This window comes from Triturus cristatus, chromosome 5_2 (genome assembly GCF_964204655.1).
Source record: "Triturus cristatus chromosome 5_2, aTriCri1.1, whole genome shotgun sequence".
Lineage (NCBI taxonomy): Eukaryota > Metazoa > Chordata > Amphibia > Caudata > Salamandridae > Triturus > Triturus cristatus.
The window spans coordinates 1,119,394,711-1,119,410,006 of record NC_140588.1 but is presented as its reverse complement, the minus strand read 5'-3'; the positions used below and the strand labels follow the sequence as shown (position 1 = coordinate 1,119,410,006).

Genomic DNA, 15,296 nt, shown 5'->3' with positions numbered 1-15,296 from the left:
ATTGAGGCGACATGAACATTGCCTACCTCAAAACGACCTGGTTTTGCAAGGGGGGTCACCTGGGTTTTTGGCCCGGTGCTCGGCGGCCACCTAGGGGAACCTACCAAACCCACACATTTCTGAAAACTAGACACCCGGGGGATTCCAGAGAGGTATGGCTTGCGTGGATCCCCCAACGTTTCCTTACCCAGAATGCCCTGCAAACCTCAAATTTAACTGAAAACATCACCTTTTTCACACATTTTAATGTGGGAAAGTTGAGGCATCACCGGGCTGACACAAATTTCCTACCACCCAGTGTTCCCCCGGGTCTCCCGATCAAAACATTGCCTCACTCATGTGCGAGGCCCAAGTACCCGCGACAGGCAAGGGACCAAAACGTATTGAGGCGACATGAAAATTGCCTACCTCAAAACGACCTGGTTTTGCAAGGGGGGTCATCTGGGTTTTTGGCCCGGTGCTCAGCGGCCACCTGGGGAACCTACCAAACCCACACATTTCTGAAAACTAGACACCCGGGGGATTCCAGGGAGGTATGGCATGCGTGGATCCCCCAACGTTTCCTTACCCAGAATGCCCTACAAACCTCAAATTTAGCTGAAAACATCACCTTTTTCACACATTTTTGTGTGGGAAAGTTGAGGCATCACCGGGCTGACACAAATTTCCTACCACCCAGCGTTTCCCCGGGTCTCCCGATAAAAATGGTTCCTCACTCGTGTGCTTGCTAGGTTTGCCTATGTGCCAACTGCGCTAGGGCCCAAAATCCACAGGTATGCATATTGCTAAAAAAAAAATCGGAGCCCAGTGGGCTTTCTGCCGCCCTGGGGGGGAATCGGGGAAGGGGGTTTCATCCTGATATGCCCCTAAAGGGGCAGAAAGACTGTGGCTATTTTTTGTGGGGGTGGGGGCATTGGTATAACCATTTTGGGCAGCCCCCACCCCCACGCATAAAAAAAGCCTGCATACTCGCTGGCGCCTACTGGGCTTTCTGCCCTCCCAGGGGGCAGATCAGGGGCCACTGCCACCATCTGCCCTCCCGGGGGGGCAGTAAGACTGGAATTTCTCTGGGGGTGGGGTGGGGTATTGTCATGCCCATTTTGGGGAGCCCCTACCCCTACACTAATAAAACAGAAAAATCCATGGTTTCTAGTGGGCATTCTGCGCCCCCAGGGGGGGCCAGATTGGGGGCTAAAGCTCCCATATGCCTCCTGGGGGGCAGAAAGACTGACATTTTTGTGGGGGGGGAGAGTGGGGGCATTGGCGTGCCCGTTTCGGGCAGCCCACACCCTAAAAACAATTTTGCAAAAAAAATCCCTGGTGTTTAGTGGGCTTTCTGCCCCCCCCCCCGAAGGGGCAGATTAGGGGCCAATGCCCCATCTGCCCTCCGGGGGGGGGGCAGAAAAACTGTAATAATTAGGGGGTGGGGTGGGGTGGGGGTATGGGCCTGCCCGTTTTGGGCAGCCCCCACCCTTATTTTTTTTTAAACAATTCCCTGGTGTCTAGTGGGCTTTTTGCCCCCCCGGGGGGGGCAGATTGGGGGTCGATGCCCCATCTGCCCCCCAGGGGGGGCAGAAAGGCTGTAATGGTGGCAGGTGGGTGGGGGCATTGGCGTGCCCGTTGCGGGCAGCCCCCACCCTAAAAATAAAACTAATAACTAATCCCTGGTGTTTAGTGGGCTTTCTGCCCCCCCGGAGGGGCAGATTAGGGGCCAATGCCCCATCTGCCCCCCAGGGGGGGCAGAAAGACTGTAATAATTGGGGGGGCATGGGCCTGCCCGTTTTGGGCAGCCCCCACCCCTATTTTTTTTTTATTACAATTCCCTGGTGTCTAGTGGGCTTTTTGCCCCCCCCCGGGGGGGCAGATTGGGGGCCGATGCCCCATATGCCCCCCAGGGGGGGCAGAAAGGCTGTAATGGTGGTGGGTGGGGGCATTGGCTTGCCCGTTGCGGGCAGCTCCCACCCTAAAAATAAAACTAAAAACGAATCCCTGGTGTTTAGTGGGCTTTCTGCCCCCCCAGAGGGGCAGATTAGGGGCCAATGCCCCATCTGCCCCCGGGGGGGCAGAAAGACTGTAGTAATTGGGGTGGGGTGGGGGCATGGGCCTGCCCGTTTTGGGCAGCCCCCACCCCTATTTATTTTTTTACGCAACTTCCCTGGTGTCTAGTGGGCTTTTTACCCCCCCGGGGTGGCAGATTGGGGGCTACTGCCCCCATCTGCCCCCCAAGGTGGGGCAAAAAGACAAAAATTCCCAAAAATACACAGGGGGGAGCAAAGGCCCTTGCCCAAGGGGCCGCTCCCCCCTCCCTGGTGTCTAGTGGGTGGATCCCTGCTTGGGGATCGCCCTCCTGTGGAACTGAAATATGTAAAGTGTAGACATATCAAAAAAGAGAAGCCTACAAATAGGAAAATAATTATGAATTACACAATACTTCCCTTGCATTATGGACACATTTCACAACCTTTACCTGGTCACATGGGTGGCACCAATCCTTGTAAACAGAAGGCAGAAGAGAATTCCTTATTCCCTGGTTGAAGAAACTGAGGAGAGCTGCTCTGAACTGAGGAAGGGACCTTCTGAACCTAATCCTAAGAGCAGCAGAGGTCCACTGCCTGCACCCTTCACATTGTGAGGACCCTAGGAGGTCTGGCGTCTGTAGCTCTGGACCTTAGAATGAATGCATGATCCAGAAAACAAAAACTTGCACTCACAGTGAGAGTTTGTCTGCTTTGGTATGCAGCAGGGCTGTGGCTAACAGTCGGGAAAGGTGGGGTGTGGACACAGGATGCGTTCACATGAACAAATAAACAGTGAGCCTACATTTGGAATTCAGACTTGGCAGATGATGCAATAACATGCCTGCGATTGAAGAGTGCACTGTTTGTAGATCATTTGCAATGCTGATTGCTCTCTATATATTGTGAGTGCTGGCGACAAGGATGGAAAGCAGGGGCGCAGCGCTGTGGAAACAATGGCCGCTTCCAGCAGCATAGAAGACCAGTATGACCAGTTCTTTGATCCAAGAATGTTCAAAGAAGACTATTTGGTACAAGAATCTGAATTTCATATTGATGCTGTTGTGGAGATGTTGTCTGGCTATATCAAAATGTTCTCATCGGGTACGTGTTATTCAGGCTTCTTCTCAAAGTATAATTTGTGGTCAGTCAAGAAAGTCGTCCCTCACATGTCTACAATGCATATTGAATTCATGTGCAAATACTTGTTAGAAGGTGTTAATATTTAGACAATATGTATCCTACGAATAGTCAGACAGCCACCTAAATTATGGAAAGGATGCCTCTTTTTCAGGTCTGTGTGTTCCTTTAAGAATAAAGCAAGAATGAATTATTTCCAGTCAGGATACTGATAGAATGAACTCCTCACAGCAGAAGAGATCTGCTCTCTCTAGAAGTCTACTACTGATGTTTCACCAACAGGGTCTGTGACTGCGCACTGTGTAAATACCTGTTTCTACTCTTCCTCTGTGTTAATTAACCTGTGCTTAAAAGACTGAACTATGCATGTGCCCCCTATATATTGAACCTAAATTCATGTACTCCACGTGCCTACTCGCCTGTGTCCAAGTACAGAGATATGGTACATGCGGTGTGTAGTGAATTTACCTGTCAGCTGAAGGGGAGGGTTCAGGTGCTGTCGATCCATGCATATTGTGCTGAATTGTAAAGCTGATCTCATTAATCTGCTTTTCTTTAGGGCAAGCCTTTTCTATCAACACTGCTATTGAATGTAATGACCCAACTTTCACATTTTCTCTAAAGGAGGCTTTATCCAGACAAGTGTAAACAATGCCCTTTGTAAGCTACGCATAGGCCTTCTTGCAGCACCCTCTTGTGTGCCTCAATCAATTTCTTTAAAGTCTTTCTCTTACTCAAAAATATCCAGGCACAACTTCCTGAGAGAGTTTATCTTCTAGCAGGTGCTGCATTTCAGCATCTTTAAGGGAGCTATCACAGGGTGAGTGTCTGCCTCACTCTTTAAGATTGATATCACAGGGGCAGTTATAACCTCACCCTTTAAGACTGATATCACAGAGTGAATCACTGCCGCACCCTTCAAGACTGATATCACAGGGTACTGATATCACAGGGTGAGTCACTGCCTCACCCTATAAGATTGATATCACAGCAGCAGTCATAACCTAGTCCTTTAAGACTGATATCCCCGAGTGAGTCACTGCCACACCCTTCAAGACTGATATCACAGGGTGAGTCACTGCCTCACCCTTTAAAACTGATATCACAGGGACAATCATTACCTCATCCTTTAAGACTGACATCACAAAATTAGTCACTGCCTAATCCTTTAAGACTGATATCACAGAGTTTTATTATCACAGGGTGAGTCACTGCACCACCCTTTAAGACTGCTTTCACAGGGTACTGACTTCACAGAGTGAGTCACAGCCTCACCCTTCTAGACTGATATCACAGGATGAGACCCTGCCTCACTCTTTAAGACTGATATCACAGGGAGAGTCACTGCCTTACCCTATAAGACATCACAGGAGCAGTCCTAACCTTGTCCTTTAAGACTGATATCACAGAGTGAGTCACTGCCTCCCCTTTAAGACTGATATCACGGAGTGAGTGCCTGCCTCACACTTCAGGACCAATATCACAGGGTATTGGTATCACAGGGTGAGTCACTGCTTCACACTTTAAGACTAATATCATAGGGTTCTGATAGCACAGGGTGAGTCACTGCCTCACCTTTTAAGACTGGTGTCACAGGGTGAGTCACTTCACCACTCTTTAAGACTGATATCACAGTGTATTGATATCAAAGGGAGAGTCACTCCCTCATACTTTAAGACAGGTATCACAGGGTATTGATATCACAGGTGAGTCACTTCCTCATGTTTTAAGACTGATATCACAGGGTACTGATATCACAGGGTGAGTCACTTTCTCACACTTTTAGACAGATATCACAGGGTACTGATATCACAGGGTGAGTCACTGCCTCACCCTTTAAAACTGATATCACAGAGACAATCAGTACCTCATCCTGTGAGACTGACATCACAAAATTAGTCACTGCCTAACCCTTTAAGACTGATATCACAGAGTTTTGATATCACAGGGTGAGTCACTGCACCACCCTTTAAGACTGCTATCACAGGGTACTGACTTCACAGAGTGAGTCACAGCCTCACCCTTTAAGACTGATATCACAGGATGAGACCCCGCCTCACTCTTTAAGACTGATATCACAGGGAGAGTCACTGCCTTACCCTATAAGACATCACAGGAGCAGTCCTAACCTCGTCCTTTAAGACTGATATCACAGAGTGAGTCACTGCCTCCCCTTTAAGACTGATATCACAGAGTGAGTCCCTGCCTCACACTTCAGGACCAATATCACAGGGTATTGGTATCACAGGGTGAGTCACTGCTTCACACTTTAAGACTGATATCATAGGGTTCTGATAGCACAGGGTGAGTCACTGCCTCACCTTTTAAGACTGGTGTCACAGGGTGAGTCACTTCACCACTCTTTAAGACTGATATCACAGTGTATTGGTATCAAAGGGAGAGTCACTCCCTCATACTTTAAGACAGGTATCACAGGGTATTGATATCACAGGTGAGTCACTTCCTCATGTTTTAAGACTGATATCACAGGGTACTGATATCACAGGGTGAGTCACTTTCTCACAATTTTAGACAGATATCACAGGGTACTAATATCACAGGGTGAGTCACTGCCTCACCCTTTAAAACTGATATCACAGGGACAATCAATACCTCATCCTTTAAGACTGACATCACAAAATTAGTCACTGCCTAACCCTTTAAAACTGATATCACAGAGATTTGATATCCCAGGGTGAGTCACTGCACCACCCTTTAAGACTGCTATCACAGGGTACTGACTTCACAGAGTGAGTCACAGCCTCACCCTTTAAGACTGATATCACAGGGTGAGACCCTGCCTCACTCTTTAAGACTGATATCACAGGGAGAGTCACTGCCTCACCCTATAAGACATATCACAGGAGCAGTCCTAACCTCGTTCTTTAAGACTGATATCACAGAGTGAGTCACTGCCTCCCCTTTAAGACTGATATCACAGAGTGAGTCCCTGCCTCACACTTCAGGACCAATATCACAGGGTACTGACTTCACAGAGTGAGTCACTGCTTCACCCTTTAAGACTGATATCACAGTATGAGACCCCGCCTCACTCTTTAAGACTGATATCACAGGGAGAGTCACTGCCTTACCCTATAAGACATCACAGGAGCAGTCCTAACCTCGTTCTTTAAGACTGATATCACAGAGTGAGTCACTGCCTCCCCTTTAAGACTGACATCACAGAGTGAGTCCCTGCCTCACTCTTGAAGACCGATATGACAGGGTATTGGTATCACAGGGTGAGTCACTGCTTCACACTTTAAGACTGATGTGATAGGGTTCTGATATCACAGGGTGAGTCACTGCCTCACCTTTTAAGACTGGTGTCACAGGGTGAGTCACTTCACCACTCTTTAAGACTGATATCACAGGGAGAGTCACTGCCTCACCCTAAAAGACAGATATCACAGGAGCAGCCCCAACCTTGTCCTTTAAGACTGATATCACAGAGTGAGTCACTGCCTCACCCTTTAAGACTGATATCACAGAGTGAGTCACTGCCTGACTCTTGAAGACCGATATGACAGGGTATTGGTATCACAGGGTGAGTCACTGCTTCACACTTTAAGACTGATGTCATAGGGTTCTGATATCACAGGGTGAGTCACTGCCTCACCTTTTAAGACTGGTGTCACAGGGTGAGTCACTTCACCACTCTTTAAGACTGATATCACAGGGTATTGATATCAAAGGGAGAGTCACTCCTTCAAACTTTAAGACAGATATCACAGGGTATTGATATCACAGGGTGAGTCACTCCCTCACGTTTTAAGACTGATATCACAGGGTACTGATATCACAGGGTGAGTCAGTTTCTCACCCTTTTAGACAGATATCACAGGTTACTAATATCACAGGGTGAGTTCCTGCCTCACCCTTTAAAACTGATATGACAGTGGCAATCATTACCTCATCCTATAAGATTGATATTACAAAATTAGTCACTGCCTAACCCTTTAAGACTGATATCACAGAGTTTTGATATCACAGAGTGAGTCACTGCACCACCCTTTAAGACTGCTATCACAGGGTACTAACTTCACAGAGTGAATCACAGCCTCACCCTTTAAGACTAATATCACAGGGTGAGTCACTTCACCACTCTTTAAGACTGATATCACAGAGTAGTGACATCAAAGAGAGAGTCACTCCCTAATACTTGAAGACAGATATCACATGGTACTGATATCACAGGTTGAGTCACTCTATTACGCTTTAAGACTGGTATCATAGGGTACTGATATCACAGGGTGATTTACTTCCTCACCCTTTTAGACAGATGTCACAGGGTACTGATCTCATATGGTGAGTCACTGCCTCACCCTTTAAAACTCTTATCACAGGGGCGATCATTACCTCATCCTTTAAGACTGATATTGCAAAGTGAGTCACTGCCTAACCCTTTAAGTCTGATATCACAAGGTATTAATATGAAAGGGTGAGTCACTGCACCAACCTTTAAGATTGCTGTCACAGGGTACTGACATCACAGAGTGAGTCACAGCCTCACCCTTTAAGACTGATATCACAGGGTGAGTCATTGCACCAGTCTTTGAGACTGATATCACAGGGTATTGATATCAAAGGGCGAGTCACTGCACCACCATTTAAGATTGATATCACAGGGTACTGATATCACAGGGTGAGTCACTGCCTCACTCTTTAAGACTGATATCAAAGGATATTGATATCACAGGGTGAGTTACTGCACCACCCCTTCTGCATCACATTGGAACCACATCCTATAGTTCTGGGTACAAATATTTTACATCCAGTTATTTCACTTGTGATTCTACCTGACGCAGAATGACTATGTTCATTATTATCACACATAGGTATGTGATCCTTGTGACCTGCCTGAACTCACAATGCAGGCTCAGCAAGAGAAAGGTAAGTACAAGAGAGATTAGCTGGAGGTTCTGGCAGGAGGGGTTGTGAGGAAAGAGCCTGGTTCAAATGCCAAGCTCTGGGAATCCATCACAGTCAAAGTTAGTCACTAAACTTAACCTCTTATCAGTGTTATGTACAGAAAAGATTCACATACCTAAATCAGAGGGTGCAGGATCTGCCGGTATGATACCAGTGTGAGATGCGGGCACCTCCCCACAGCTGATCCTCAAACCCTGTGAGGAGAGAGCGTGGGCCGGATCTGAGCAGTCTGGAAAGAATTGACCACTAAGTGCCAGCTGGAGGTGCTGGTGAGGCAGATAATGGCACAACAAAGCACAATGTCATATTACTCTGCTTATGACCTAACCTATTCCATCACTCTTTACATGTTCTATGACATCATTTATGACATCACTGATGATATCTCAAATGACATATATATATAAAGGTAGCCTGTAATGAGTGAATGATATAAGAGAAGACAGATGTTTGTCCCTGAAGAATAAAAAAATAAATACTTCTATTTTGGGCTGTAGCGGAGAATTGGTACTTTCACTGTAATTGCTTTTATTATGAAACTTTATTGCAAAGGAAAGTATCTCTACCGCAATTGTTTGCATATTAAATTGATATAATGTTGTGTTTTGAGATTTTCTTGTTTTTAACACTTTGGATTTTTTTCCATTGCTATAAACACCGTCTTTCAATATAATCACAAAGTCAAAATGTTGTGACACCTTTGTACTCAAGCTCATTATGAGAGGTTGGCCTCATAATTAATGTTTATAATAGTAGGAAAGCAATACTACAAGAGAAACATTTGCAGTGTGCTCCGCTCTTTCTAGTACCGAAAGTGCTGGTATTTCTGTTAAAAGGAAGAGAGTCTTCCTTTCCATTTCCTTTAACCCACAAATCTTCCACTATCTCTGCATCTCCCCCGGAATCCGTACTCCTGACATTCCAGATATTCACACCCCTAACGACTGATGTGGCCAAGCCCCTCTCTCTAATAACATAAATGCTCAGTGTAGAAGCTGGCTTTCTATATAGTGCACTAAAATGAAGTACACTGTCCAGAGAGTTCAGTGGGTCCCAGTTTGATATGAAGAGGCAAAAGTAGAAAATACTAACACTCTCTTTGTGGTAGTGTGGGTGAGCAGTTACGTTTATCAGAGGGTAGTGCACAGAATTTGTTGTACTCACAGAGGCAATAAATAAGACACACACTCAAGAATAAATCTGAGATTAATTTGCAAAAGTAACACTGATTTATGTATCATGTTTAAGACCAAGAACGTCATTCACAGGTAAGTACTTTTCAAGTTCTGAATATTCAAAGTTTGGAGAATAACCTTTAGTTGTGTACAGCTACACATGATAGAAGTCTATGGAGAAAAATAGATAGAAAACCGGACAGTTGGTTCTCAGGGTTCACCTTCTGTATTTAGGTAAGTAGGAAGGCCAGGTCCAATGTTTTTACCAGCGGATCATTGGGGGTATCCCAGATTCTGCTGGGAGCAGGGTGCTGAGATCATTGGTAGCTGGTGTGCTATGACGAAGGGGGCCACCTTAAAACAGGCTGCACAGAGGGACTTATACATAAGCTAGGGGGACCCCAAACAAGGTTTCGGGTTGCAAGGGCCACAGGACCATGGGAGCACAGCTTGTTCATTAGCAAGCAGGCCTGGCTGTCTGGGTGCAGAGCATACAGGTCAGACAGGTACTTTGCATCAAGATGGTCAGGGGCAGGCAGGTCGCAGGGATGATTTCCAGACGGTTGGGCCACTCATGAAATGGGTCTCAGGGGTGTCAACATTCCTTGATGTGTGCTTGTTTCCTGGGCAGTTGGGGTAAGGATTGGACTCTTCATCTTGTGTGGGTTGCAGGTGGTCTGGTAACTGGGTATTGCTACGGCTCTGGTAGTTTCTGGTGCTCTCTCACTCAATAGGAGGGACAGATCTGACTCTATAAAGCTAGTGTACCTCTTCCTGCTTAGTTGCTGCATTGGAGTCGCCAGGGAGCAGTAAGTCAGTAAACTTATCAATGCGGGATCGGTGCCTGGGAACTGCAAGGGAGTAATATCTCTACGACTGTCGAAGGGCTGTAGGTGCTCCAGGATTTTTGGAATTGTTTGTTGTAACGCTTTTCGCCCTAAGTGGGATGGGTATTCCCAGACGTGAGACCAGTGCTCACTACGCCACTGGAGTCAAGCTATCCTGGCTGATGACGGCTGATACCAAGAAACCGGTCCTAGGATGCTTGATTCCGGTCCAGTGAAGACATGGCTTGGCAGTTCGGGCTGGACTGTTCCCATGAGGCACAGGGTCAAGACTGATTTGCATATGGCCATGTCTAAACTGGGGTGGTGTAGTGGGCAAAAGAACAATGGATTTAACCCAGATCTCTTGACTGGGGGAGAATGTCTGCATTGTCAGCATTCCGTCCATCAATTGTTTGTTGTAACGCTTTTCGCCCTAAGTGGGATGGGTATTCCCAGACGTGGGACCCGTGCTCACTACGCCACTGGAGTCAAGCTATCCTGGCTGATGACGGCTGATAGCCAGAAACCGGTCCTAGGATGCTTGATTCCGGTCCAGTGAAGACATGGCTTGGCAGTTCGGGCTGGACTGTTCCCATGAGGCACAGGGTCAAGACTGATTTGCATATGGCCATGTCTAAACTGGGGTGGTGTAGTGGGCAAAAGAACGATGGATTTAACCCAGATCTCTTGACTGGAGGAGAATGTCTGCATTGTCAGCATTCCGTCCATCAATTGTTTGTTGTAACGCTTTTCGCCCTAAGTGGGATGGGTATTCCCAGACGTGGGACCCGTGCTCACTACGCCACAGGAGTCAAGCTATCCTGGCTGATGACGGCTGATAGCCAGAAACCGGTCCTAGGATGCTTGATTCCGGTCCAGTGAAGACATGGCTTGGCAGTTCGGGCTGGACTGTTCCCATGAGGCACAGGGTCAAGACTGATTTGCATATGGCCATGTCTAAACTGGGGTGGTGTAGTGGGCAAAAGAACGATGGATTTAACCCAGATCTCTTGACTGGGGGGGAATGTCTGCATTGTCAGCATTCCGTCCATCAATTGTTTATTGTAACGCTTTTCGCCCTAAGTGGGATGGGTATTCCCAGACGTGGGACCCGTGCTCACTACGCCACTGGAGTCAAGCTATCCTGGCTGATGACGGCTGATAGCCAGAAACCGGTCCTAGGATGCTTGATTCCGGTCCAGTGAAGACATGGCTTGGCAGTTCGGGCTGGACTGTTCCCATGAGGCACAGGGTCAAGACTGATTTGCATATGGCCATGTCTAAACTGGGGTGGTGTAGTGGGCAAAAGAACGATGGATTTAACCCAGAACTCTTGACTGGGGGAGAATGTCTGCATTGTCAGCATTCCGTCCATCAATTGTTTGTTGTAACGCTTTTCGCCCTAAGTGGGATGGGTATTCCCAGACGTGGGACCCGTGCTCACTACGCCACTGGAGTCAAGCTATTCTGGCTGATGACGGCTGATAGCCAGAAACCGGTCCTAGGATGCTTGATTCCGGTCCAGTGAAGACATGGCTTGGCAGTTCGGGCTGGACTGTTCCCATGAGGCACAGGGTCAAGACTGATTTGCATATGGCCATGTCTAAACTGGGGTGGTGTAGTGGGCAAAAGAACGATGGATTTAACCCAGATCTCTTGACTGGGGGAGAATGTCTGCATTGTCAGCATTCCGTCCATCAATTGTTTGTTGTAACGCTTTTCGCCCTAAGTGGGATGGGTATTCCCAGACGTGGGACCCGTGCTCACTACGCCACAGGAGTCAAGCTATCCTGGCTGATGACGGCTGATAGCCAGAAACCGGTCCTAGGATGCTTGATTCCGGTCCAGTGAAGACATGGTTTGGCAGTTCGGGCTGGACTGTTCCCATGAGGCACAGGGTCAAGACTGATTTGCATATGGCCATGTCTAAACTGGGATGGTGTAGTGGGCAAAAGAATTATGGATTTAACCCAGATCTCTTGACTGGGGGGGAATGTCTGCATTGTCAGCATTCCGTCCATCAATTGTTTATTGTAACGCTTTTCGCCCTAAGTGGGATGGGTATTCCCAGACGTGGGACCCGTGCTCACTACGCCACTGGAGTCAAGCTATCCTGGCTGATGACGGCTGATAGCCAGAAACCGGTCCTAGGATGCTTGATTCTGGTCCAGTGAAGACATGGCTTGGCAGTTCGGGCTGGACTGTTCCCATGAGGCACAGGGTCAAGACTGATTTGCATATGGCCATGTCTAAACTGGGGTGGTGTAGTGGGCAAAAGAACGATGGATTTAACCCAGAACTCTTGACTGGGGGAGAATGTCTGTATTGTCAGCATTCCGTCCATCAATTGTTTGTTGTAACGCTTTTCGCCCTAAGTGGGATGGGTATTCCCAGACGTGGGACCCGTGATCACTACGCCACTGGAGTCAAGCTATCATGGCTGATGACGGCTGATAGCCAGAAACCGGTCCTAGGATGCTTGATTCCGGTCCAGTGAAGACATGGCTTGGCAGTTCGGGCTGGACTGTTCCCATGAGGCACAGGGTCAAGACTGATTTGCATATGGCCATGTCTAAACTGGGGTGGTGTAGTGGGCAAAAGAACGATGGATTTAACCCAGATCTCTTGACTGGGGGAGAATGTCTGCATTGTCAGCATTCCGTCCATCAATTGTTTGTTGTAACGCTTTTCGCCCTAAGTGGGATGGGTATTCCCAGACGTGGGACCCGTGCTCACTACGCCACTGGAGTCAAGCTATCCTGGCTGATGACGGCTGATAGTCAGAAACCGGTCCTAGGATGCTTGATTCCGGTCCAGTGAAGACATGGCTTGGCAGTTCGGGCTGGACTGTTCCCATGAGGCACAGGGTCAAGACTGATTTGCATATGGCCATGTCTAAACTGGGTTGGTGTAGTGGGCAAAAGAATGATGGATTTAACCCAGATCTCTTGACTGGGGGAGAATGTCTGCATTGTCAGCATTCCGTCCATCAATTGTTTGTTGTAACGCCAGGATTTTTGGAGGCCTCACAGCAGCAGGATGAGACAGCACACCACAATTGTCGAGTCCTTGAGGCAGCATGCAGGGTTTTGCACCAAAATGTCTGCAGGAGGTCTTCTGTTCTCGGGTCAGCAGTTTTTCTTTGTCCGCTGTCTTCTTAGGTCCATCAAATCTAAAGTTCAGGGTAAAGGGTTGGTATCTAAATTCTACATTTAAGAGTGTTACAAGGGGAGTCAGGTAGCAGTCAATGGGTTACCTACCTTTAGGGCTTCTACACCATCGATGTGTCCACTGTCTTTGGTGAGTGGACACAACCCTGACCCTAATTGACTAATTCCCTCTCAAACAAGATGGATGAAACTGAAAAGTGGGCTGAATATGGACCCACCTCCTAATCTTTCCAACTTGTCCTGCTACCGAAAGAGGATCAGGAAAAGGGGGTTGGCATCCTCTACTATATGAAGTTGCCTGGTCGCATTTCAAATGTCGCATCACTTTTGAAGCTTCCCGCCATGCTATTCTGGCCTGGAGGAAGCGTGAAGTACCTCAGCCCAGAGCAAGCATTGTTCTTGGCCTCTGAGAGCAAAGACTCTCACCCCATGAAGTCAGAAACATGTCTGGTGGTGGCAGTCTGGCTAAGACTAGTCAGACACCACACCAGTGTTTTGTAGGTTTTCAGGGGACCCTCTAAGGTGTTGTCTGTGTGCATTTATATATAAAAACCAATACTTGCATCAGTGTGGATTTATTAAGACAACATGTTTGGTACAAAACACCCCTGGATACAGTAAAGCCATCAAAGTGAGGGGGAACTTGTTATGACGAGTGTCCAGCCCATGGACTCACTATGGCTACCATGTGCACATACAATATCCAATAATGGACTATTTTAGGGTCATAGCTGCTCAGGCAGATATGTCCACATGTGGGATATAGTGAACCCTGCCTTAAAACTGTAAGGTCCTGCAGCAGGGGTGACTTACCTATATGTCAATCAGTGTCTGGGGCATGGCACACAGACATGTGTGCCAACTCAAATCTTCAGTTTTCTCTACACCCAGACAAGCAGCATGCATTGGCAGTTTACATGGTTTTGTATAGGGGTCCCAAGAATGGCACAATATGTGCTTCAGCCCTAGTGGACCCTCTTCAGTCCCAATGCCCTAGATACCAGGGGTACCATTTACTAGGGACTTACAGGAACAGCTGAAGCCAAACATGGTCAGAAAGAGATCTGGCCACGGGAACCTGGTCAGCAGGGACCCAGTGCACTTTCATTCGAAATCACATCATGTTTCAGGCAAAACGTGGGGTTTACCATATCAAAAGAGGCTCTTCCCTACACTCAGCCAAGGTTCATGCTATGGTCAATGCCACTGAAAATACAAAGCCCCCTGGAATCTATGGACAGTCATTGTGCTACTTGGCCCGTTGAAGTAAGAGAAATGCATACAAAGCTGAAATAACGGTGGAATGTGTCAGCAGTAAGTTGCCAAGAATGTTGGAAAAATAATTTCAAATTGTTCTGGGAATTTTCTATTCTTGTAAAATGTATTGATATTATAAATGGAAATGACTGCACTCCGCTGTATTGGATTTTCCAACAGCAGAAGTACAGCATGAGGAATCCTGCAACACATGTTGGGGTAGAAGACATATAAACTATATTCCTGTCTCCATTGCAGACCCCCCTTAACACGAACAAATCTCTCTGAGTAGAACGTTATTGCCTCTTCCATGCTCAGAAGGAACTACCCCAAGAAGAGATCAATCATCCTGAGATTGTGAGTCACAATTTAGGAACTGTAGAGCCTACTATGTCCCTAGCATTGCACCGAGTGCCAACTTCCACGAAACATAAAATTTACAAGAGATGTCTCACCTTCCTTAGCTTCGCTGGAGCTACAAGAGCTATTCAATTGCCTATGTCTATATCCCTCATTACTTGGCACCAAACCAAAGGTAAATTGACAAAGCAATAAACCTACATATGCCAGTCCAGGTGCCCCGTCCTCAAACATGAAGACTCCTGTATATCATGGAGACTACATGACCCCATCAACAACTGGAGAAAAACAAATAACTTAGTTCAAATATTATTTCTAGTGTCAAAGTGAAACTAGGATGTCTAACCTCTCCTATATATTACTGCGTACCTCTAATGCCATAACTGTTTATAGAGCAATGTGTACAAAAGAATCTTGGAT

The 15,296-nt window shown here is 47.1% G+C and overlaps 1 protein-coding gene across 2 annotated transcripts in view; it reads left to right on the top strand.

Annotated features, from left to right (window-relative positions):
* Window positions 1-2,941: 2,941 nt before the first annotated feature.
* LOC146829850 (nicotinamide N-methyltransferase-like) overlaps window positions 2,942-15,296 on the top strand; it is a 198,481-nt gene continuing 186,126 nt past the window's right edge. The window contains exon 1 of one of the 2 annotated variants that reach the window (XM_085608521.1): window positions 2,942-3,119. Coding sequence is in view for 1 of the 2 variants with exons in the window: in XM_085608520.1 (XP_085464646.1) it covers window positions 2,972-3,119 (148 nt within the window). In the remaining variant the exon portion in view is untranslated. The remainder of the gene's footprint in view (window positions 3,120-15,296) is intronic. The other variant, XM_085608520.1, reaches the window with a different exon arrangement.